This window comes from Rhinoderma darwinii, chromosome 1 (genome assembly GCF_050947455.1).
Source record: "Rhinoderma darwinii isolate aRhiDar2 chromosome 1, aRhiDar2.hap1, whole genome shotgun sequence".
Lineage (NCBI taxonomy): Eukaryota > Metazoa > Chordata > Amphibia > Anura > Rhinodermatidae > Rhinoderma > Rhinoderma darwinii.
Genome location: NC_134687.1, coordinates 559,494,658 through 559,518,764, shown reverse-complemented (window position 1 = coordinate 559,518,764; position 24,107 = coordinate 559,494,658). Strand labels below are relative to the sequence as shown.

At 44.5% G+C, this 24,107-nt stretch overlaps 1 protein-coding gene across 1 annotated transcript in view; it reads right to left on the bottom strand.

Moving 5' to 3' along the window:
- Positions 1 to 7,812: 7,812 nt before the first annotated feature.
- LOC142685328 (proteinase-activated receptor 1-like) overlaps positions 7,813 to 24,107 on the bottom strand; it is a 69,686-nt gene continuing 53,391 nt past the window's right edge. Inside the window, exon 4 of the mRNA XM_075847523.1 lies at positions 7,813 to 8,921. Within this exon, the coding sequence (XP_075703638.1) occupies positions 7,813 to 8,921 (1,109 nt within the window). The remainder of the gene's footprint in view (positions 8,922 to 24,107) is intronic.

Here is a 24,107-nt window from a genome sequence, read left to right as displayed (position 1 = left end):
GTGGGGTTAACAAGATCACTATAACCCTGGGTGAATACCTTGAGGGGTGTAGTTTCCAAAATGTGGTCACTTCTGGGGGTTTCCACTGCTTTGGTCCCACAGGGGCTTTGCAAATTCGACATAGCGACCAGAAACCAATCCAACAAAATCTGCACTCCAAAAGCCAAATAGCACTCCTTCCCTTCTGAGCCCTGCCGTGTTCCCAAAAAGCAGTTTATTACCACATATGGGGTATTGCCATCGTCGAGAGAAATTGCTTTACAAATTTTGCGGTGCTTTTTCTCCTTTAGTCCTTGTGGAAATGAAAAAAAAATAGCTAAACCTACATTTTCTTTGAAAAAATTTAGATTTTAATTTTTATGGCCTAGTTCCAATAATTTCTGCAAAAAACCTGTGTGGTCAAAATGCTCACTATACCTCTAGATAATTTCCTCAATGGGTGTAGTTTCCAAAATGGGGTCACTTGTGGGGGGGGTTTCCACTGTTTTGTCCCCTCAGAGGCTTTGAAAATGTGACATGGCTTCTGCAAACCATTCCTGCTAAATTTGAGCACCAAAAGCCAAATAGTGCTCTTTCCCTTCTGAGCTCTGCCGTGTGTCCAAACGGTCGTTTATGACCACATGTGGGGTATTATTTTACTCGGGAGAAATTACTTTACAAATTTTGTGGTTGCTTTTTTTCTTTTAGCCCTTGTTGAAGTGAAAGAAAAATGTGCTAAACCTACATTTTCTTTGAAAAAATATAGATTTTAATTTTTACGGCCTATTTCCAATAATTTCTGCAATAAACCTGTAGGGTCAAAATGCTCACTATACCCCTAGATAATTTCCTTGAGGTGTGTATTTTCCCAACTGGGGTCACTTTTTGGAGATTTACACTGTTTTGACACCGCAAGAGCCCTTCAAACCTGACACGGTGCCTAAAATATATTCTAATAAAAAGAAGGCCCCAAAATCCTCTAGGTGTTCCCTTGATTCGGAGGTCTGTGCTTCAGTCTATTACCACACTAGGGCCAATTTTGTGTGGTATAACTGCCTGTCTTACAAGCAGATACATTTACATTTATAAAAATGCTAATTTTTGCAATTTTTCGCAAAATTTTGGCGTTTTTCACAATTAAACATTGAATGTATCGAGCAAATTTTGCCAGTAATATAAAGTCCAATGTGTCACAAGAAAACAATCTCAGAATCGCTTGGATAGGTAAAAGCATTCCGAAGTTATTACCACATAAATTGAAACATGTCAGATTTGAAAAATGAGGCTCTGTCAGGAAGGTCAAAAGTGGCCAAAGAGGGAAGGGGTTAAAGAGTTAAAAAATACTTGTACCGACTAGATTTATATTCTTGCAGTATGTACTAAATATCTATGATTGTGAATTTGTTTTTGTTACTATCATGTAGATTATGGAATTCTTACTTTCACTTTTTCTTTGATATACAAATTGCCATACAGGAATTTATATTGTTGACTATTATATGGAATTAATGTTAATACATCATGTAGTGCTTGTATACAGTACATCTGAAAATGTACCGTATGATTTTTAAGAAATTCCATTAAAGGGGTTGTCTCATGAAGACAGGGCATATGGATGTCATAGAGGAAGGGGTTGTCTCATGAAGACAGGGCATATGGATGTCATAGAGGAAATTTCCCGCTTGGGACCACTCTCTGTGAGCCATAATCGAGAGACACTCTGTCAGAGCAGCTCCTGTTCTGGTGGACTCAATCCGTCCATGTATTACTACATTTCCAGGGCAATGCCAGGCTGGCCGTGGCTTTCCCAGCTAAGTCAGCTGTTTGCCAAGGGTGACGGGAGCTGGACCCACGGTAATCAGTTGATCTATGCGGCAGTTCCTATCTGAAAGAGGGTGTCTGTGTTTAGAGAGCCCCTTTAATCAAAATCGACTTGTTGGTGTCGTTCTGTAACATAAATGTAGGATGTGTTATTTTTTACATTCTGTTGAGTTTTGCACATCATGAATTGTCAGAAGATTAAATCTGAGTTCTATTTATACTGCTGAAGTTCCAAGTAACATTACAAAATATCAGTAGGTAGTGACGTAGTGTTATAGAAACCTTTTGATTCACGGTGTGCAGCTACAATTCAATGAATAAAAATAGCAATGATACTACTATTAATAATAATATTAATAACTATAATAATAATAACCGACACATTTTAGAAATAATTTTATTCTACAAGACCAACAAGTTGTTCTGGCAATTACAGCCATAAGTAATAATAATTTTGAGAACCAATTTACCGGTAAAGACACAGCACCAAGGAAAATAACTTAGGCTTCGTTCACATCTGCGTTGTGACATTCCGTTGTTCTGCTCCGTCCGAGCAAGAGACAAGGGAATAACGGAACCAATAATTCCGTTGGACAATGGACCATTGACTTTAATAGGTACCATAGGCTTTCCGTTGGAGTGTCCGTGATTTTACTGGACACAATAGCACAGCATGTTGCGCTAATGTCTCCGGTAATCCCTGCCGGATCTGCAACGGAGGCCTCTAACGGAGTCTCCAATGCAGATGTCAACTAAGCCTTAAAGTCATGCTGTTACAACAAAGCCAGATACAATATAATAATAATAATAATAATAATAATAATAATAATCACAATAATAATAATAATAATAATAATAATAATATTATTAAAAACTAGTAAAATATAATAAGACACCTCATCTCAAGCAAATGTCATTCATAGTAAAATACAGTAGCGCACACCAATAATCTCACCTGAAAATATATAAATATTAAACTAATAAGAATGGAAATACAGTTTAGGGACAAGATAGACTGCACACACGCCAAAGTTGCAATAACTTTTGGACTGGGATAAAACAATTGGGGTTGTGTATAGATGTAGTTACATAACCTTTCTTGTACGTTAAACAGGTTTTCCCACCAAACTTTATGTTGAAATATGAACACTTACAAACCACAGAATCCCATAATGAAACACACCCTGAGCAAATGTCAAACCAATTAAAAAAAACTTCACAATAAACCCTTGACTCAAATAAACCACAGTATTCATAGTACAGTATAATGTAATCTGTAAACAATTAAAAACACACAGAAGTAGAAGGCTTGCATCTAAACCGTATTTTGTAGTGAAAAAGACATTAAATAGTTTGATGAATTTGGTACACGAATAATGTCCCAAGAGGAAATATACAATACAGTTGTCCTAAATGCATACCAGTAACTAGTTATAAGTGTTAGAAACAAGCCTACAGACCTGGGACAAACATGACAAATGACCAAGGGTGCAAGCCTCCATCAGACCGCTACATGTTGGAATATTACTAGGATATATCATCTCTATCTGTTTTAATCTGATTCCTTGAATGAAGGGCTTGCAGCGCTAGGTAATGTGCAGTGACTTCTTCGGATTTTGAGAGTGGCCACTGGATGTTACGTCATGTAAGAGAACATGTCACTTGCTGCTGCATTATTTACATAAAAGAGTTTACAATGAGTTACAGTGCTGTATATACAGAGCCGTCTATTTAATCATTAAAACATACATTAAAGGGGTTGTCCAGGAAAAAAAATTTTTCTAAAAAATGTCCCCCAGCCTTGATTTGCCTTCCCTAATACCCCCTATTAAACTTCTAACCAGTTTCTGTTTGATTTCCATCGTCACTGCTGCTTTTTCTGTTTGTTTACATCCCTTGCTGTTTGTTTACATGCTTTACTGGCTGTTTCCTGTCTTGTAACCCACTATACCCATGATCCCCGGCTGCATCTGAGGAGACAGTTGCAGCCTCCCCCTTCCTCCAAAAAACATGTCGTTTTGTGCGCGCAAAAGGTACAAAACAGCTCCGCGTGTCAGCCCCGTATGATGCGCGGCTGTGTGATTTTCGCGCAGCCGCCATCATTATGACACTCCGTTTGTATGTTTGTAAACAGAAAAGCACGTGGTGCTTTTCTGTTTTAATTCATACTTTTTACTGCTGTTGCGCGAATCACGTGCGTACCACGGAAGTGCTTCCGTGTGCTGCGATTGATTTTCACGCACCCATTGACTTCAATGGGTGCGTGATGCGCGAACAACACACAAATATCGGACATGTCGTGAGTTTTACGCAGCGGACACACGCTGCATGAAACTCACAGACAGTCTGCACGGCCCCATAGACTAATATAGGTCCGTGTGAGGCGCGTGAAAATCACGCGCGTTGCACGGACGTATTACACGTTCGTCTGAATAAGCCCTTACACAGTAATAATCATCATTATCCTTTGTGCCTCCATCTATCCCTGATCTAAGTCCAGGCACCCGTCTCCCTCCATCGCCCCTTCCACAGCCTGATAAATGTCAGGGTATGTTCACAGGCAAAGACGTCTCAAAATACGGAGCCGTTTTCAAGAGAAAACAGCTCCTGATTTTCAGAAGTTTTTTGTGCAAATCGCGATTTTCTCTGCGTTTTTTACGCCCGTTTTTGGAGCTTTTTTCACTACAGTCTATGGAAAACGGCTCCAAAAACGTCTCAAGAGGTTTCCTGCACTTCTTTTTCGCGGTCGTTTTTTTATGTGTTCTGCTTCGGATTTTTCGGTCATTTTTCGGGAGTTTACGGCCCGAAAAACGGACGAAAATAGGCCGTGTGAACATGCCCTAAGTCTGCCCACTCCACCTAAGTCCGACATCTTGGTACACACAATCCAGTCAGCACATTTACCTCACCTGCTGCTGGATCTGTTCCAATAGATCCTGTATTAGGCCCTGTTCACACTGAGTTTTTTTGCTGGCAGAAAATTCTGCATCAAGATTCTGTCTTGAATTTGGAGGCAGATTTTGACCTGCCTGCACGCCGTTTGCCACGTTTTTTGCCCACGGCCATTGAGGGAAAAAGAAGCGACATGCCCTATCTTCGGGCGTTTACTCCTCTGACCTCCCTCTGACATCTATGGGAGGCAGAGAAAGCGTTTTTTGCAGTGTTTTTGCCCGTTGCGCTCAATGCCCGCGGGCAAAAATCGTGGCAAACGGCGTGGAGGCAGATCAAAATCTGGCTGAAAATTCAAGCGAAATTTTGAGGCAGAATTTTCTGCCTGCAAATAACTTTGTGAACAGGGCCTTACAGTGAAGCAAACGCCAAACACTACTCCAAACAATGGTAAAACGTTTCTTTTTTTTTTACATAATTTACTATAAATGTATGTAAGGCCCCATACACACTAACGTGCTTTTGTGGGCGCAATTCCCCCGAAAATCCACGAGAGAATTGTGGCCCCATTCACTACCTTCTATAGATACTGCCACAGCCCCCCTGTAGGTAATGACACACAGCCCCCTGTAGGTAATGTCACACAGCCCCCCTGTAGGTAATACCACACAGCCCCCCTGTACGTAATGCCACACAGCCCCCCTGTACGTAATGCCACACAGCCCCCCTGTAGGTAATGCCACACAGCCCCCTGTAGGTAATGCCACACAGCCCCGCTGTAGGTAATGCCACACAGCCCCCTGTGGGTAATGCCACACAGCCCCCCTGTGGGTAATGCCACATAGCCCCCCTGTAGATAATGCCACACAGCCCCCCTGTAGGCAGTGCCACACATCCCCCTTGTAGGCAGTGCCACACAGCCCCCTGTAAGTAATGCCACACAGCCCCCTGTAAGTAATGCCACACAGCCCCCCCTGTAGGTAATGCCACATAGCCCCCCCTGTAGGTAATGCCACATAGCCCCCCCTGTAGGTAATGCCACATAGCCCCCCTGTAGGTAATGCCACATAGCCCCCCCCTGTAGGTAATGCCACATAGCCCCCCTGTAGGCAATGCCACATAGCCCCCCCCTGTAGGCAATGCCACAAAGCCCCCCTGTAGGTAATGCCACATAGCCCCCCTGTAGGTAATGCCACATAGCCCCCCCTGTAGGTAATGCCACATAGCCCCCCCTGTAGGTAATGCCACATAGCCCCCCCTGTAGGTAATGCCACATAGCCCCCCCTGTAGGTAATGCCACATAGCCCCCCCTGTAGGTAATGCCACATAGCCCCCCCTGTAGGTAATGCCACATAGCCCCCCCTGTAGGCAATGCCACCCTCCGTACTTTCCTGTAGGGGACGGCTCTGGAGAAATCCCTCACTTCACTGTCCATATATCAACAGTGAAGTGAGGTACTTCTCCTGGAACGGAATCCCCGGCCACATCGGCGGGGATTCCGCTTCAGAAGTCCCTGACGTCACTGTCCATATATGGACACAGTGAAGTCAGTGACTTCTCCTGGAGCGCAATCCCCGGCCACATCGGCGGGGATTCCGCTTCAGAAGTCCCTGACGTCACTGTCCATATATGGACACAGTGAAGTCAGTGACTTTTCCTGGAGCGGAATCCCCCGCCAATTCGCCGGTGATTCCGCTTCAGAAGTCACTGTGTCCATATATGGACACAGTGAAGTCCGCGACTTCTCCTGGAGCGGAATCCCCGGCCACATGGGCTGGGATTCCGCTTCATTAGTCCCTGACGTCACTGTCCATATATGGACACAGTGAAGTCTGTGACTTCTCTTGGAGCGGAATCCCCGGCCACATCGGTGGGGATTCCGCTTCGTTAGTCCCTGACGTCACTGTCCATATATGGACACAGTGAAGTCTGTGACTTCTCTTGGAGCAGAATCCCCGGCCAATTCGCCGGTGATTCCGCTTCAGAAGTCACTGTGTCCATATATGGACACAGTGAAGTCTGTGACTTCTCCTGGAGCGGAATCCCCAACCCCGGGTTTGGGGATTCTGCTCCTACAGTGAGCAAATAAACACCCTCCTCCTCCTCCTCCTCACATGCGCTTCGGACTGTGAGGAGGAGAAGGAGAGAGCGAGCTACGGCAGACACGGCCGTCACACTGCACACCGACACCACATATTAAGACTTGCACATGCGCAATGAAACACTGCTGCTGAAGACGCAGCCATATCATTTAACAGAGCATGCGTGGTAGTGTCAACCACGCATGCTCTAAGCAGATGGGGAAAACACGTGGTACAGTTACGTCATTTATGACGTAGCCGTACACTGTGCAAACCGGAAACCGCAAACCGGAAGTTAGGCGCGAATGGACGGGTATGCACAGGAAGTGCAAATTTTACATGGACAAGCGGTCACGTGACGGAAGAGGGGATACGACGATACAGCCAGCTAATCAAACGTAAGTACATTACAAAGTTAAATGTTTTTTATTGTTTAGTTTAATTAAAAGTAATTTTTTACTTCCGGAAAACCCCTTTAAGCAGCTCATCAGGGGTGTATGTGTGTCACCTAAGGTAATCTGTTCATTACTCCCTTCTATGAACCAGAGGAGAAAAGCTTCAGTTTGAGTCCTAAAAAAATGAATAGTCATTAGTTTTGTTGGACTATAGCTATAACAGATGGTTGTTGTACTATACCATAGTTGGCAATATGTTTCTAACTAACTTGCAGTATTTTATTTATATGCTTATATTTACAAGAATTGGGCAGTAAACTATGTAAAAGTCGTTTTGCTCTAACGCTATGAAAATATTTATGGCAATAATTATAAATTATTTTATTTTATTTTTTAGCTCAAGGTTTAATCCACACAGCAGAGCCATAGGCACTACACCTGTATGGTAGCTCCAAATAGCACTGCATTACAGAGGTATTCTCCCCTAGAAGCAATAAGAATATCTAGTAATCAGTAGCCTAGAAAGATGTAATAATAGGAGTACAAAGAGTAATGTGAATATGAATGATCTTTTACATTTTATCCTTTTTTGTAGATGTTTTAATATTTACAAGTTTGAGCTGTCCGTTTTTCATAGGCATTTAAACTTAACCTAAAGAAGTTATATTTGTGGAGTTACTTTTTGTTAGTTGTGATTCTTCAGAGTTTTTCCTACAGCACAGCATCTTGTATATGTAACTGTTAATTTTTGTTGATGCAATGTAATAGAACAAAGGATCAAGACAGCAACTGACACTAAACACACACATGCATATCATATAGATAAAATACAGGTAGTTAGAAGACTCAGAACTGATACGGAGACTATGAATGAAGAGGATGACATTGGTCGGACCAAAACACAAAAAAAATGCACAAAGCACAATGATAACTAAGATCACAGCTTGTCTCTTTTTTTCAGTGTCTCCCATTTTTGAGGAACTCAGAGTTCTTATTGTTACAGAATAGCAGAAAGTTGTGACAATTAAGGGCAAGAAAAATAAAAATGTACAAAAAGTGGGATAATAATAACGATATAAATTTTCCGTGTCTCCTTTACTCTGAACATCATGACAGGTTGTTTTATCAATTGAGACAAAGTAATGCGATTGCTTGTGTATGAGAAGAGGAATGGTGCTGCCTATGGAAATGAACCAAATGGTGAAACAGACCCACCATGATCGACTGACTTTACGCCAATAGAGAGACTGCAAAGGATAAACTACAGCGAGGTATTTGTCCACACTCATAGCTGTCATTATGAGAATGGAGCAATACAGGTTACAGTAGAATGCTGCAATGGTAAAACGACACATTTCTTCTCCAATGAGCCAGTTATTCCCAGAAAATCTATAAACTATGTTAAAGGGCAGCGTACAAAGAAAGAGCACATCGGCCACTGCAAGGTTCAACATGTACACCACTGCTGGCTTCTTGACTTTTGTCTTGACCACAAACATGATTATTGCGGTTATATTAAGAGGCAAGGCAATAAGGAACACAAAAATATATATTACTGGTGCAAATATGGTCAACCAGCGGCTGGAGAGATATAATATGACATTAGCTGAGAGATCCGTTCTATATAAATTTAAAATAGCCAAGAGTTCTGCTTGTTCTTGTGGGTCAATTGTGGATGATTCTGTCAGTGGATATGTTGTAGAGTTGCCTTCTTTGGTGCTGCTGGTGTTTGATATTTCTGTTGAGGTTTTTCCATCTAAATAAATGATAATAACAATTACATTAGTGAGACAAAATGTAAATATATAAAGACACTAAATTAACCAACCACAGCAACAAACAGATAATACAGAATATGAATATCACTGCAACCACAAAATATCAATCATACAATGAAGCATTGTCTGGAAGCAGATTCAGAGTGCAATGTCTGACACAACTGGAAGGAAGGTAATAATAGCAATAGTCAAGTAAAAGTCCAAGCTCGGTACATAGATAGGCAGTCACAGTTTGTAGTTTAACCCCTTAGTGACCAACAGTACGCCTTTTTACGTTCCTCACTAATGGGCTTTAGGCTAATGCGACACCTTTTAACGTGATCGCATTAGCCTAAAGTAGTGCCGAAATTAAAGATCAGAGCTCCGTTCTCTCAGCTACCGGGGGTAGCTGAGAGTTCGGGGCAACGACCAGAGACCATAACGAGTGGTCTCTGGTCACGTGATCGCCGTGAATCGCTATTTCACGGCGTTCACGCTAAAGCGGCAGATAATCGCCATTTCTCTCTCCTCTCATGGAATAACTCCTTAGAGAGGCGAGAGAACGGATAAATAGTGCGTCGTCCCCCCCTCCCACGTCCGATCCACCCCCCGTCCGATTCCCCTTCATGTCCGATTCCCCCCCCCCGGTCCTATCCCCCCCCCCACGGTCCGATTTCCCCCCCCCCAAATGGCGCCCGAGTGCGCTTTGCATGTCTTACCTGTGTCGTCATCTGGCACAGCAACAATCAGGGACCGTTGTGACTGGTCCCTGATCAGGTGATCTCTGTGATAAAACCTATCACAGAGATCACTGACAGTTATTTTCAAAACACAGCCAGGACATGGGCTGTGTTTCTCTCTCCTCCCATTGTAGTTGTTCTGAGAGGAGAGAGAAATCAGTCTAAGTCCTGTGCTGTGAAGAAAGAAAAAAAGTGATAAAAAATCATCGTTCTTATACATACATATATATATATATAATATATAAAATCTATATTAGCGTCAGCGATAGATTAGCGTCAGCGCTAGTTTAGCGTTAGTGCTAGTTTAGCGTCAGTTCTAGTTTAGCGTTAGTGCTAGTTTAGCGTTAGTTTAGCGTTACTTTAGGGTTAGGGCTAGTTTAGCGTTCGTGTTTAGGGCCGTTTAGAATAAATTTTACGTCTGTTATATAAAAAAAAATATATATATAAAAAAATATATATATAAAAAAATAAAATAATAATTTGTGTCGTTTTTAGGATTTTAGGTTTACTTTAGGGTTAGGACTTATAGGGCATATATATATATATATATATATATATATATATATATATATATATATATATATACATACACATCTATAAATATGTCTCAGCGTATGTACAGCGCGGAGCAAGCCTACGCCTTGCTATGTTCCGACACTTCTGAAAGCGAAACAGACACCGCTTCAGAATTTGTTCCAGACAGTGACAGTGACGATTCTAATTCCACCGCTGAACCCCATAGTCCTATGGTGGAGGATACGTCAGTCGCTGTAGAGGTGTCAAGTGCAGGGCCGAGTGTTGCAGTCCCTCCCGTGATATGGGATCCTGCACTATCATTTTCCCCCCAAGTACCCCAATTTGAAGCGACCCCAGGAATTAGTGTCGACGTCCAAAATTTTACCCCCTATAATTATTTTAATTTATTTATATGTGATACGGTCCTAGACTTGATAGTCCAGCAGACTAATCTGTATGCTAGGCAGTTTGTTCTACAAAAGCCTGCGTCTATGTACTCCAGAATGTGGAGCCCCACAAGTGTCCCAGAAATAAAAAAATTTTTAGGCATTACCCTCAATATGGGTTTGGTTAAAAAACCCTCTGTCCGGTCCTACTGGACTTGTAGTGCTGTCCACGCTACCCCTGTATTTGCAGCAGTGATGTCCAGAAACCGCTATGAGGCCCTAATGCGATTCATGCATTTTACTGATAATTCCCAAGTCCCCCCAAGAAGTGACCCAGCCTATGATCGGCTTAATAAATTAAGGCCATTAATCACCCTTCTAAGTGATTTATTTCTAAAGTTGTACACCCCTGACAAAAATTTGTCAGTAGATGAATCGCTCATGAGCTTCAAAGGGTGTCTTTCCTTTCGTCAATTCATCCCTTCCAAACGAGCCAGATATGGGGTGAAATTGTACAAAGTGTGCGAGAGCACAACGGGTTACACCTGCGGTTTCAAAATCTATGAAGGCAGGGACTGCCAAATTTATACCCCAGGCTGCCCAGAAACTATTGGCACCTCTGGCAAAATTGTGTGGAACCTAATGGAGCCATTTCTGCACAAGGGGTACAACGTCTATACAGACAATTTTTATACCAGCGTTGCCCTTTATAAAGCCCTCCATGCTGCAAATACAGGGGCCTGTGGGACAGTACGGAAGAACAGAGTGGGACTCCCACAACAGTTGGTGTCCAGGCGTTTGGGAAAAGGAACATCCATGGCCCTTGCAAGTCAGGAATTGCTTGCAGTGAAGTGGGCCGACAAGAAGTATGTCTACATGCTGTCCACCGTACACACGGACACCACTGTGGCAATTACGGAGAGGGGGGCTACCACTGCAAAGCAGAAACCTGTCTGTGTAACAGACTACAACAAATTTATGGGGGGTGTAGACCTTTCCGACCAGGTGCTTCAGCCTTACCTGGTGAAGCGCAAAAATAAGGCCTGGTACAAAAAGGTAGCAATCTACCTCATCCAGGTTGCTACCTATAACAGTTTTGTTATTTTCAAAAAAGCCCAAGGAACGCTCACTTTCCTTCAATTTCAGGAGAAGGTCATTGAGCATCTCCTTTTTGAGTCCACTATACCGGCACAATCCTGCGAATCTGAGGATGTGCGCAGGCTTTCAGAGCGCCACTTTTTACACCCTATTCCTTCCACTGAGACCCAAAAATATCCCCAAAGAAGGTGTCGGGTATGTAGCAAGCATGGCAGGAGGAGGGATACCCGCTTTTATTGCCCCATGTGTCCATCAAAACCAGCCCTTTGTAACTACCCCTGTTTCGAAACCTTTCACACGGTTGCAAATTACTAGAATTTAACACAAAAAAAAAAAATGGGTTGGGGGCCTTTTTAGGGAGTCAATTTCTTTATATTTTCTTTTTAGTTCGTGGGCTTTCCTAGTAGGGATTATTTCTTGTGGGAGAGGTTGTAGAGCATATTTTTTTCAGACCGTGAAACTAATTTTACCCCTTATGATTTTTTTTATTTATTTGTGGGTGATCAAGTGCTGGAATTAATTGTCCAGTACAAAATCCCACATCCACAATTTTTTTATTTTGACTGTTCTTATGACTATGTCCTGCCACATACCGCTGTTACATTCCTAATTCTGTACCGTGATACGGGCATGATCTTTTTTTTTTATTTGGAGGATCTCTAATAATTGAGCTGTTCCTTATCAATACACCATGGGCTTTGATACGGTTCTTCTGGAAATACTGACATCATTTTGGGGATTAGTGATCCTTTACTGTTCCTATAGATGGTTTTGGACACTGTCCCTTTATATATTCTGTAGGTGATTGGTTGTTTTGTGCACATAGCGGTTCCTACCTTGCCGGGCAGGGGCCTGTTATGGTGTACCGCGTCACTTGGCACATTCGTCCCTCATAAGGATTGATGGAGCTAAAGAGACGTTGTACAACCAGTCACTGAAAAAAAAAAACCTTGTCTTGACAGCCCTACAGGTGTTCTTCTATCTAGTGAACAGACTCGAGTTTGCAACATAGTTGGATACATTTTCCTCCATTTGTTTGAAGATATTGCCCGTCACTCCAGTACAGTTTATTTTTTCCTCTCTGACTGATTTTATATTAGGACAGAATTCTGTCCACAATGACATCATAATGGCACCAACTGCTTCTTCAGCAAGACATAGTCATAAGTACAGGCAAATACGTCTATAGCAACATGTATCCGTTATGAATACACAGCTTCACTTCTATTCTGTGCCGCACAAATTTATTAATGTGGCATATTTCTAACAAAATAACCTTCTACCACGTCTCCTCTATTTCATGTGGAAACGTAATAAGAGTTTGAAGAAAACATTATATACCCATAGTGTCTGAAATGATACCCATTATTTCCTCCTTTAAAAAATTTTTGGTCCGCATGCCCACTACACCACTAGATGAATACCTTTAGGGGTTTAGTTTTTAAAATGGGGTCATTTCTGCGTGGTTTTTTTTTTTGTTCAGGTTGCTCAATGCCTCTAAATGCATGATATGGGGCCTAGAATTTATTCAATTGTGCCCTGAAAGCCAAAGGGTGCTCCCTCTCTTTTTGGCCCAGCCACACGTCTAATAAGCAGATTGGGGCAACAATGAGAGTATTTTTGAAAACAGGAGAAACGGGGTGATAGATTTTGGGGTGTGTTTCTTCATTTTCATGTTCGCTTTACAAAGAAATCGGTCTTCAAAGTGATACTTTTATATAAAAAGTGATTATTTTTTTTTAATTTCACCAGCTATGCATTAAATTTAGCAAAAAACTGTGGGGTCAAAATACTCACTACACCCCTAGATAAATACCTTAAGGGGTCTAGTTTTCTAAATGGGGTCGTTTATGGGGAGTTTCTATCGTTCTGGTAGCTCAAAACCTCTCCAAATATACAGTGGGGCCTAAAACATTTTCAAGCAAAATAGGAGTCCTGAAAGCCTCCGGGTGCTCCCTTTCTTTCGGGCCCTGCTGTGTGTCCAGGCAACACATTAGTGTCACAATGAGGGCATTTTTGAAAACAGGAGAAACAGGGTGATAGATTTTGGCGTGTGTTTCTTCATTCTTATGGTCGCTTTACACAGAAATCGGTCTTCAAAGTGATACTTTTATAAAAAAAGTGATTTTTTTATTTTTTTTCACCTGCTATGCATTAAATTTAGATAAAAACTGTGAGGTCAAAATACTCACTACACCCCTAGATAAATACCTTAAGGGGTCTAGTTTTCTAAATGGGGTCGTTTATGGGGAGTTTCTATCGTTCTGGTAGTTCAAAACCTCTCCAAATGTACAGTGGGGCCTAAAACATTTTCAAGCAAAATATGAGTCCTGAAAGCCTCCGGGTGCTCCCTCCCTTTCGGGCCCTGCCGTGTGTCCAGGCAACGCATTAGGGTTACAATGGGGGCATTTTTGAAAACAGGAGAAACAGGGTAATAGATTCTGGGGTGTGTTTCTTCATTCTTATGGTCGCTTTACACAGAAATCGGTCTTCAAAGTGATACTTTTATGAAAAAAGTGATTTTTATTTTTTTTTCACCTGCTATGCATTACATTTAGCAAAAAACTGTGGGGTCAAAATACTCACTACACCCCTAGATAAATACCTTAAGGGGTCTAGTTTTCTAAATGGGGTCGTTTATGGGGAGTTTCTATCGTTCTGGTAGTTCAAAACCTCTCCAAATGTACAGTGGGGCCTAAAACATTTTCAAGCAAAATATGAGTCCTGAAAGCCTCCGGGTGCTCCCTCCCTTTCGGGCCCTGCCGTGTGTCCAGGCAACGCATTAGGGTCACAATGGGGGCATTTTTGAAAACAGGAGAATCAGGGTGATAGATTTTGGGGTGTGTTTCTTCATTCTTATGGTCGCTTTACACAGAAATCGGTCTTCAAAGTGATACTTTTATGAAAAAAGTGATTTTTTATTTTTTTTCACCTGCTATGCATTAAATTTAGCAAAAAACTGTGGGGTCAAAATACTCACTACACCCCTAGATAAATACCTTAAGGGGTCTAGTTTTCTAAATGGGGTCGTTTATGGAGGAGTTTCTATCGTTCTGGTAGTTCAAAACCTCTCCAAATGTACAGTGGGGCCTAAAACATTTTCAAGCAAAATATGAGTCCTGAAAGCCTCCGGGTGCTCCCTCCCTTTCGGGCCCTGCCGTGTGTCCAGGCAACGCATTAGGGTTACAATGGGGGCATTTTTGAAAACAGGAGAAACAGGGTAATAGATTCTGGGGTGTGTTTCTTCATTCTTATGGTCGCTTTACACAGAAATCGGTCTTCAAAGTGATACTTTTATGAAAAAAGTGATTTTTATTTTTTTTTCACCTGCTATGCATTACATTTAGCAAAAAACTGTGGGGTCAAAATACTCACTACACCCCTAGATAAATACCTTAAGGGGTCTAGTTTTCTAAATGGGGTCGTTTATGGGGAGTTTCTATCGTTCTGGTAGTTCAAAACCTCTCCAAATGTACAGTGGGGCCTAAAACATTTTCAAGCAAAATATGAGTCCTGAAAGCCTCCGGGTGCTCCCTCCCTTTCGGGCCCTGCCGTGTGTCCAGGCAACGCATTAGGGTCACAATGGGGGCATTTTTGAAAACAGGAGAAACAGGGTGATAGATTTTGGGGTGTGTTTCTTCATTCTTATGGTCGCTTTACACAGAAATCGGTCTTCAAAGTGATACTTTTATGAAAAAAGTGATTTTTTATTTTTTTTCACCTGCTATGCATTAAATTTAGCAAAAAACTGTGGGGTCAAAATACTCACTACACCCCTAGATAAATACCTTAAGGGGTCTAGTTTTCTAAATGGGGTCGTTTATGGAGGAGTTTCTATCGTTCTGGTAGTTCAAAACCTCTCCAAATGTACAGTGGGGCCTAAAACATTTTCAAGCAAAATATGAGTCCTGAAAGCCTCCGGGTGCTCCCTCCCTTTCGGGCCCTGCCGTGTGTCCAGGCAACGCATTAGGGTCACAATGGGGGCATTTTTGAAAACAGGAGAAACAGGGTGATAGATTTTTGGGTGTGTTTCTTCATTCTCATGGTCGCTTTACAAAGAAATCGGTCTTCAAAGTGATACTTTTATGAAAAAAGTTAAATTATATTTTTTTATGCCTGCTTTGCATGAATTCTTACAAAAAAACTGTGGGGTAAAAATACTTACAACACCCCTTAATAAATACCTTAAGGGGTCTAGTTTTCAAAATGGGGTCACTTGTGGGGGTTTCCACCATTCTGACACCTATGAGCCTATGAAAACCTGGCTTGGTGCAGGAAAACAAAATGTACTACAAAATTTATAAAATCATTACTTAACTTGTAAGTCTTCTAAATTGCTCAAAAATTATTTTTTTTTTTCAAAAGTGCTGCCAAAATAGAGTAAAGAGATGGAAATATATATTTAATAAAAAAAATTGTACAGTATGTGTGTACATATGTGACATATTGCAGTTAAAAATAGGGAAAAATGATAATTTTTACAAAATTTCTTCAATTTTTCTATTTTTTAAGTTATTTCCGCAAATCGTATCAGTCTACTTTTACCACTAAAATAAAGTACAACATGTGACGAAAAAACAATGTCAGAATTACTTGGATATTCAAAACTTTCACAGAGTTATTCTCTGATAAAGTCACACATACCAGATTTGACAAATTTGGCTTGGTCATTAAGGTCCAAACAAGCTTGGTCACTAAGGGGTTAAGGCAGATAAGCAGCAATAATTTGCAGCATAAGTGTCACACTCCCTGTTCTCATAACTGGTCCGAGAGGTAGGCAAGGGTTAAAATCTTGAATGCTTTGCTTAGATGTTTCTCTCATTCATCTAATTAGCCTCACATTAAGGGGGGATTCACACGAACGTGTATTGGGTCCGTGCGGGCCGCGTGGTTTTCACGCGCCAAGCACAGACCAATACAAGTCTATGCGGCAGTACAGACAGTCCGTGCTTTTTGCGCAGCGTTTGTCCCAGGGGCGGACATACCGCATGTGCAGCCGGTGCAGCTGCACAAGGGCCCCGCGTGGGAAGGGGGCCCGTTCCTCTGCTGGCCGACTCAGTTCTCAGCTGCGCGATGCTGAGGACTGAGACAGAGGCCCGTGGACCACTGGCGTAGCTATAGGGGTCGCAGCGGTCGCAATTGCGACCGGGCCCCGAAGCCAGGGGGGCCCACGGCCCCCCGCACCACATCAATAAAAAGTTACTATAGTAACTCGGGCCGCGGGCCCCTGTTACTATAGTAACATACTTTACTTACCTTCCTGGTTCCGGATCGCAGCGGAGGTCCTGACGTCAGGCGCTGTGCGCAGCGCATGACGTCACAGCGCTATGCCGCCGCGCACAGCATCGAGACTACAGAACTCCCGCCGCGGCCGAAGAGGAAGGTAAGATAGCCCTGACTGGCGGGGTCCGACTCCTGGGACCCGCCAATCAGCTGTTTTGAAGGGGCCGCAGCACTCGTACGAGAGCTGCTCCCCTTCATTCCTGTCACTTCATTCCGGTCACACTGTGAATCGGTTTCGGCGATTCACAGTGTGGGCGAGTAGTGAAATGAAGGGGAAGCAGCTCTCGTACGAGTGCTGCGGCCCCTTCAAAACAGCTGATTTGCGGGTCCCGGGCGACACATCAGCTATTGATGGCCTATCCTGAGGATAGGCCATCAATGTTTAGGGACTGCACAACCCCTAAGCCTACGATGTAGCAGGCTTAGGGGGCCCATGAGACAGGATCACAGATTGTGTGATGCTGTCTGCTGGGCCCTGTATCTAAGCCAATCACATGGTAGGCTTAGATACATGGCCCATGCGTGATCCTGTCTGCTGGGCCCTGTATCTAAGCCTACCACACTGTAGGTTTAGATACAGGGCCCCAGCACACAGTAATCTTATACTGTATAAGATTACTGTCTGCTGGACCCTGTATCTAAGCCTACCTTGTGGTAGGCTTAGATACAGGGTCCCACAGACAGTATCACACATGGGCCCTGTATCTAAGCCTTAGGGTATGTGCACAGACACTAATTACGTCCGTAAGTGACGGATGTATTTCGGCCGCAAGTACCGGACCGAACACACTGCAGGGAGCCGGGCTCCTAGCGTCGTACTTATGTACGACGCTAGGAGTCCCTGCCTCGCTGTGGGACAACTGTCCTGTACTGTAATCATGTTTTCAGTACCGGACAGTTGTCCGGCAGCGAGGCAGGGACTCCTAGCGTCGTACATAACTATGATGCTAGGAGCCCGGCTCCCTGCAGTGTGTTCGGTCCGGTACTTGCGGCCGAAATACGTCCGTCAATTCCGGACGTAATTAGTGTGTGTGCACATACCCTAACACATGTGTTACTAATCATTTTTTGTGTGTTTTCTTACAGGTTCGGTCGTTGGACTACGGCGGATTCCAGGACTACTTCGATGACAGCTTTTTTTTTTATTAATAAAATGGTTAATGAGGGTTGTGTTTTTTTTTTTTATTTCAATAAAATATTTTTTCTATGTCTTTGTGGTTTTTTTTAAACTATATTACTACCGCCTTAGTAATGGCCGCCGGCTGATTGACAGCATCCATTGCTAAGGCAGGGCTTAGTGTTAGCCGGTGCAGAGGCTAACACTAACCCCCTTTATTACCCCGGTACCCACCGCCACCAGGGGTGCTGGGAAGAGCCGGGTACGATCCAGTACCTGACCATCTGTAGTGATGGTCGGCCACTGGGGTGGCCGCAGGCTGGTATTATCAGGAGGGGAAAGGCCAGATACAGTGGCCCTTCCTACCCTGGTGATGCTAGGCTGCTGCTGCTTTATTGTATCTGGCTGGTTATGAAAATGGGGGGGACGCCACGTCATTTAAAAAATAATTGGAAAGAACGATGTCGGGTCCCCCCCAATTTTCATAACCAGCCAGATACAACACAGCAGCAGCAGGCAGCATTACAAGGGTGGGAAGGGCCACTGTTTTTGGCCTTCCCCAGCCTAATACTACCAGCCTGCGGCCACCCCGGTGCCTGCCCGTCACTACAGCTGGTCGGGTACTGGTTTGTACCCGGCTCTTCCCAGTACCCCTGGTGGCGGTGGGTACCGGGGTAATAATGGGGGTTAGTGTAGACTCTGCACCGGCTAACATTAAGCCTCGCCTTAGTAATGGAGGTTGTCAATCAGCCAGCGGCCATTACTAAGGCGGTGATAATAAAGTTTAAAAAGATACAAGCACATAGAAATTTTTTTTATTGAAATAAAAACACAACCCTCATTAACCATTTTATTGAGAATAAAAAAAACGCCGTCATTGAAGTCCTCGTATCCGAAGTCCAACAACCGAACCTGTAAAAAAAACACAAACACACAAAAATAATCAGTAACACATAAAGAAGCAAAATTATTATTCTTACCTTTCCTGGGTCCAGCGCTGGAGCCGCAATGTCAGCGAGCTGGGCCCTGTATCTAATCCTATCATGTGTGATACAGTCTGCTGAGCTGTGTATCTAATCCAATCATGTATGATACTGTGCTGGGCCCTATATCTAATCCGATCATGTGTGATACTGTCTGCTGAGCCACTGTATCTAATCCTATCATGTGTGATACTGTCTGCTGAGCCACTGTATCTAATCCTATAATGTGTGGTACTGTCTGCTGAGCCACTGTATCTAATCCTATCATGTGTGATACTGTCTGCTGAGCCACTGTATCTAATCCTATCATGTGTGGTACTGTCTGCTGAGCCACTGTATCTAATCCTATCATGTGTGGTACTGTCTGCTGAGCCACTGTATCTAATCCTATCATGTGTGATACTGTCTGCTGGGCCACTGTATCTAATCCTATCATGTGTGATACTGTCTGCTGAGCTGTGTATCTAATCCTATCATGTGTGATACTGCCTTCTGAGCCACTGTATCTAATCCTATCATGTGTGATACTGTCTGCTCAGCCACTGTATCTAATCCTATCCATAGTTTATAGGGTCGTAGTGCTATAGATATGCTATGCTGTCTCCTATACACACACTTTTTTTTGGGGCGGACACATATGTATTGGGGCTATTTCCCGGACATTTTAAGCCCTGAGGGTATGTTCACACGGCAGCGTCTGTTACGGCTGAAATTACTGTGCTGTTTTCAGGAGAAAACAGCACCGTAATTTCAGCCGTAATGGCATGTGCAGGCGTCTTTTGCTGCGTCCACTACGGAAGTAATTGAAGCTGGTTTTCCATGGAGTCCATGGAAAACGGCTCCATTTACATCTGAAGAAGTGACAGGCAGTTTTTTACGCGCCGCCTTTCGACAGCGGCGCGTAAAAAAAAATGACCATCGGCACAGAACATCGTAAGACCCATTCAAATGAATGGGCAGATGTTTTCCGACGCTTTTGAGCCGCATTTTCGGATGTAATTCAATGCTAAAACGCCCAAATTACGTCCGTAAATAGTGTGTGTGTGAACCCAGCCTTAGTGACGCCCCGGCTGCTAGTGCTGCATTGTTGGGTCACTTAGGAGACCCAGCGATGCAGCTGAAAGCGGACCGTCGGCCATGAGAAGTTTGCGGGGTGGGGGGGGGGGGGCCCTGGCACATTATCTGCACAGGGGCCTTTTGCAGTCTGTGTCCGCCACTGGTTTGTCCGCTGCGCAAAAAGCGCGACAGTCTCAATATCTCCGCGTATTTCGTGCATCACGCACCTATTGAAGTCAATGGGTGCGTGAAAACCACGCAGGTCGCACGGAAGCACTTCCGTGCGAACCGACTGTTTCGCGCACCAGCTGTCAAAAGGATGAATGTAAACAGAAAAGCACCACATGCTTTTCTGTTTCCAAACATCCAAACGGAGTGTCTTTGAGATGAGCGAACCCGGACAACCGAACCGAACTTCACCGGGTTCGGCCGAACTCGTTTTGGCCGAACCCGGCAAAAAAATTTCCGGTACGCGACGTCAGGAGATAGTCACTGTCCAGGGTGCTGAAAGAGTTAAACTGTTTCTGCACCCTGGACAGTGACTTCCGATCCCAATATACATGAACGTGTAAAAAATAAAAAAAGTTCTGACTTACCGAGAACTCCAGGCTTCTTCCTCCAGTCTGACCTCCGGGATGACAATTCAGTCCAAGTGACAGCTCCAGCCAATCACAGGCCAAGCACAGGCTGCAGCGGTCACATGGACTGCCGCGTCATCCAGGGAGGTGGGGCCTGATGTCAAGAGAGGCGCGTCACCAAGGACGCGTCACCAAGGCAACGGCCGGGAGGGAAGTTCTCGGTAAGTACGAACTTTTTCTTTTTTTTTTAACAGGTTTCTCGATATTGTGATCGGCATTCACTGTCGAGGGTGCTGAAAGAGTTACTGCCGATCAGTTAACTCTTTCAGCACCCTGGACAGTGACTGACGTCGACTAGACTCATCTCTATGATGGCGGCTGCGCGAAAATCACGCAGCAGCGCATCATACACGGATGACACACGCAGTTGTCAAGTGGTTTTTGCGCGCGCAAAACGCCGCGTTTTTTGCGCGCGCAAAAACGCAACGTTCGTCTGAATCAGCCCTAAGGGTATGTTCACACGCAAACGTAAAATACGTCTGAAATTACGGAGCTGTTTTCAGGCGCAAACAGCTCTGAAATTCCGACATAATTGATCGTACTCGCAGCGTCAATTCCGGACGTAATTGGAGCTGTTTTTCAATGGAGTCAATGAAAAACGGCTCCAATTACGTCTCAAGAAGTGACATGCGCTTCTTTGACGCGGGCGTCTTTTTACGCGCCGTGTTTTGGCAGCGGCGCGTAAAAAAATAGCCCGTGTGCACAGAACACTGTAACCCCATTGATTTCAATGGGCAGATGTTTGCCGGCGGTTTGGAGCCGTATTTTCGGACGTAATTCGAGGCGTAAAACGCCCAAATTACGTCTGTAAATAGGGCATGTGAACATACCCTTACACTCAGTGGCGTAACTACCGCCGTAGCAGCCGTAGCGGCAGCTACGGGGCCCTCGGCATGAGGGGGCCTATGTCGCCCGCCGGCACGGGCCCCCACCATGGCCGGAGGCTCCGCTAGCAGCCGCTATGGCTGCTACAGCGCGACACCACTGAACACTACGGCAGAGCAGGGAGGTATCTCCCCGCTCTGCCATTAAACAAAAGACATGTATCCCCTATCCACAGGATAGGGGATACATGAGTGATCACTGCCAGCGATAGGGAGAACGGGGGACTCAAAGTCCCCTGAAGTTCTCCATCACAAACCTCGGACTTCCGGGGTCTGTGTCGGCAGCTCCGTAGAAATGAATGGAGCACCGGTCGCGCTTGTGCGCATGCGTGACCAGCGCTCCTTTAATTTTTATTGAGCTGCGCAGACGCCGGAAGTCAGAGGTTAGTGATGGAGAACTTCCAGGGACTTTCGGTCCCCCGTTCTCCCTATCAATGCCAGCGATCGATCACACATGTATCCCCTATCCTGTGGATAGGGGATGCATGTTATTTGTAGGACACACTATAGGTCGCATTTTTTTGGGGGGTTGGGGACGCTGTATGGCGTTCCCTACATGGGGAGGGCTTATGGCGTTCCCTACAGGGGGGGCTGTATGGCGTTCCCTACAGGGGGGCTGTATGGCGTTCCCTACGGGGGGGCGCTGTATGGCGTTCCCTACAGGGGGGGGCTGTATGGCATTCCCTACAGGGAGGGGATGTATGGCGTTTCCTACAGGGGGGGCTGTATGGCATTCCCTACAGTGGGGGCTGTATGGCGTTAGCGCCATACAGCCCCCTCTGTAGATAGCGCCATACAGTCCCCCCTGTAGATAACGCCATACAGCCCCCCCTGTAGATAACGCCATACAGCCCCCCCTGTAGATAACGCCATACAGCCCCCTGTAGATAACGCCATACAGTCCCCCCTGTAGATAACGCCATACAGTCCTCCCTGTAGATAACGCCATACAGTCCCCCCTGTAGATAACGCCATACAGTCCCCCTGTAGATAACGCCATACAGCCCCCCTGTAGATAACGCCATACAGTCCCCCTGTAGATAACGCCATACAGTCCCCCCTGTAGATAACGCCATACAGCTCCCTCTGTAGATATCTACAAAGGGGGCTGTATGGCGTTATCTACAGGGGGGCTGTATGGCGCTATCTACAGGGGGGGCTGTATGGTGTTATCTACAGGGGGGGCTGTAAAAAAGGCACCATCTACAAGGGGGTAGGGTTGTGTGACACCCAGGGGAGGGGGGGTCCCAGTCAAAAGTTTGCTATGGGGCCCAGTCTTTCCTAGTTACGCCCCTGCTTACACTCCTCGTGCTAGACCTCTTTGCCAGTGTTTGACTTTACTTGCTGTGGCTCATTTGCTCTTGGGCTTCTGTGAGATCTGTTTGTTGTTATCTTGTTCTGACTCCGGCTCTCCTGACTATTCTCTTGTATTCTGATTTTGTACCGCATTTGATTTATAGCGTTTAGACCTCGGACTGCCTGACTATTCTTGTGTTTCACTGTAATGTTCTACGTTACTTCTCTGTTATTAACTTGGCTTGTCTCACTACTTTCCCTTTCACCTGCAGAATCACTCAGGTTCTGTTAGCAGGTTCCAGATAGCGGAATGTCCGCTGCAGGCAGGCAGGACCCCAGTCTGCAGGGACGTCGCAGGGTTAGTTCGCCTTCACTTGCCTAGTCTAACAGCTTGCACCAAGTCTGGTTGTGTGTGCACTTTTTGCTTGAATCTGTATTCTTTCAGTACCATTACAATAAGGCCTTATTCCCACGAATGTGTGCGTTTTGCGCACGCAAAAAACACAGCATTTTTTGTGCGTAGCAGTTCCGTGTGTCATTAGGCTGCGTGCTTTTCGCGCATATGGCATCGTTATGACACTCTGTTGTTATGTTTAGACAATGAAATGAAGGAGGTGCTTTTATTTTTCCCGTCATTTCTTGAACAACTGTTGCGCGAATCACGCGCAGCACACGGAAGTGCGTCCGTGTGCCGCGCGTGATGCGCGAACAATGCCCAAGTATAGGACTTGTCGTGAGTTTCATGCAGCGGACACACGCTGCGTGAAAATCATAGACTGTCTTAATGGCCCCATTGAGTTACATAGGTCCGTGCGACGCGCATGAACTATGAACTACGCTCGTGTGAATAAGGCCTAAGGCAGAGCCGTGGTCAGAACAAAATCTAAGTTCGGTGCGCAAATAAGTAGCAGTTGTTTGTAGAGTAAGGCAGCAATGAACTAGACTACAGGCAGAAAGCTAAATAGTCTGGCAAGGAGAAAGTGTGAGGGCTAGGCTTATACAGGAAGTGAAAAGGGTGAGACTAATCAGGTCATCAAGGCAAGGAATATCGAGAGGCAAGAATCAAAAGAACCTAGACAATAGATGCAGCATTGGAGCTGTCCAGCATAACCAGTAGCTCAATAAGAAGAGCTACTTCCTGGGACACAGGAGTTTCTCGATTTGAATCCTGAAAACATTAAAATTAAG